The sequence below is a fragment of the Arachis hypogaea genome, chromosome 17, assembly GCF_003086295.3.
Source record: "Arachis hypogaea cultivar Tifrunner chromosome 17, arahy.Tifrunner.gnm2.J5K5, whole genome shotgun sequence".
In the NCBI taxonomy this organism is placed as follows: Eukaryota; Viridiplantae; Streptophyta; class Magnoliopsida; order Fabales; family Fabaceae; genus Arachis; species Arachis hypogaea.
In genome coordinates, this window is record NC_092052.1 from 123,167,374 (window position 1) to 123,169,620 (window position 2,247).

The following is a 2,247-nucleotide window of genomic DNA, read 5'->3' on the forward strand; positions in this document are numbered from 1 at the left end:
TTTAAATTTTGCTTTGTGTATGCATTAACTTATTAACTAACAACAAACTCTTAAATAGAGTTTTGATCATACCAAATTAGTCATTCAACTACTGGATTTGAGAGATATCATAGGGAAAAACATAATAAATAGGCACTACAATAGCACAAGAACCTTTATTTGCCTTTAACCCTTTATTACAATCTAAGTCTTAAGGTTAGGGTTGTGCAGCTTGTGCTATATCTATTCCTTAGCCAGTGTTCCTAAGTACAGGACAGCTTGAAATAGCATCTTCACCACTTGCATCAATGGCAGGACCTTTCACGAGTCCACCAAGGAGTTCAGCAGGATCATAAAAGAACTCCACCTTCACTATCTTCGAGGCCTCATCCAACTGTAACCATAACAAAAACCATGACTTACTAAAAATTGAATTTATTCCATAAATGTATGGAAAGCATAGTATTAATAATAAGTGTTAACATCAAAGCAATGCTATATATGTTGCTGCATACAGTTAGATTCAGATTCTTAATTGAAGCAAATATCTTTCTAAATTCTAATGCTCTTTCTTTTGGTTGTCCATGGTATACTCCAATTCCATAAGTCAAGGACTAATCTATCACAGATCTAAGCTTTATTTAAAGGTCTACCGTTGGTCGATGGATTGCTGTCTGCATAAGGCGAGATTCGACCCTTGACACTTGTTTAAGCGGACGAGTGAGCTGACTACTCGACCATCCCAAACTGGTTTTCTAATGTTCTTTCTAATATCATGCATATATGGATATTACTTTCGAAAATGGAGGAAGCAATGATATAATATACCGTGAAAATGGCGATTCCAAAAAGTTCAACTTTTTGACCAGTTGGGGCATGGCCTTTGAAAGGACCCTCCATGAATCCCCAGTGTCTGAACTTGTAAATAATAACGGGTGGTCCAGAATAGACATGAAGAATCTCCAGAGCAAAACCACGTGGGAAAGTGGTGGTGAAAATTTTGTGAGATGAATCTGCTGTTTCTTCATTTGGGTCGTATACCCTTAGTTCTTGTGGCATCGATGTTTGCAGCAGTGCATTATACCCACCACCTCCAAGCTTCTTATTCTCTTCCAACGTCATAGCATTCCTTCCTATCACCATTAATTCTCAAAAGCTTAAGAACAACTTTTCACTTTCAAGTTATAATCTGTCCAAACTTTAGAATAAATAATTTCGTGACATGATATCAGAACTAATATTCCAACCAATATAAGGCGAAAATGGAGATATGCTAATTCCTTATTGCGTGAAGTGTGGTATTAGACGATAGTTTAGTTAAATATGTCAAATCTTTTAACAATTCTCAATCATCAATTTTACAAACACTGGCACGCGAGTTTATGAGTTTATAATACATGGTTAGATATATAACATGCTGAAAAGTGAAAATTCACACACAATTATTTTTATGTAAAGTTAATAATTGAAAATCGTTAAATGATAATTTAACTAAATATATGTCCAATCATTTAACAATTTTTAACTATCAACTTTACGAAAACAAGCGCATGTGAGTCTCTGCCGTATAATACATGGTTAACTTATTATTACCATTGAGGCTGAAGGTGTATTTCTGTGGGTCTAGTGATCTGTATTGATTTACATCAAGTTTATGGAAAATTTCCATTTCCCAATTCTTGACTAGAGTCTGCACCTGCTCTTCAAGAGATCCAGGAGCCCATTCCTGCAATCAAGAATATAAATACTAGTGTATTATATATATTACTTAGTAGTAGTTATTCTAAAATGTGGGGGTACCTTGGTTCTGCCCTCTTCAAAAAGCTTGTTGACAGCATCATAATTAGGAGGGGCACCAAATCTCCATTTGGTGTTCTTCTCTTGCTCTTGATGCAAAAACGTGCGGTATTTGTCCTCTGATGAACCCATCAATCTCTTGCTGCCATATAACTCAATATCTTATTAGCTTTGTGATGATATCTATATACATAATTGAAGAGGAGGTAAGATGACTTTTCATACTTATTCCCAGCAGAAAGCAATGGCTTTATTATTATATTGTAATAATGAGGAAAATAATATCATGGTTAATTTTATAGGAGAGAATAATGCCACAATAACTATAATGGACAATTGCTCTTAATCATGTGGCAGTAGTTTGTTTGATTTTTCAAGTGGTGATAGATGAGTGGTAAGGCCATACGTATCTATGAAATAAAAAATGACAATTACTTAATTGTTACAAAATTTCTAGCACATCTTGAAAAT

At 34.6% G+C, this 2,247-nt stretch overlaps 1 protein-coding gene across 1 annotated transcript; it reads right to left on the minus strand.

Annotated features, from left to right (window-relative positions):
• LOC112766997 (pathogen-related protein) lies at nucleotides 1-2,247 on the minus strand. Its single transcript, XM_025812883.3, is given in 5 exon segments — nucleotides 1-276; nucleotides 278-373; nucleotides 808-1,112; nucleotides 1,573-1,705; nucleotides 1,780-2,247. Coding segments are annotated over 5 exon segments (717 nt in total). The 5' UTR covers nucleotides 1,909-2,247; the 3' UTR covers nucleotides 1-222.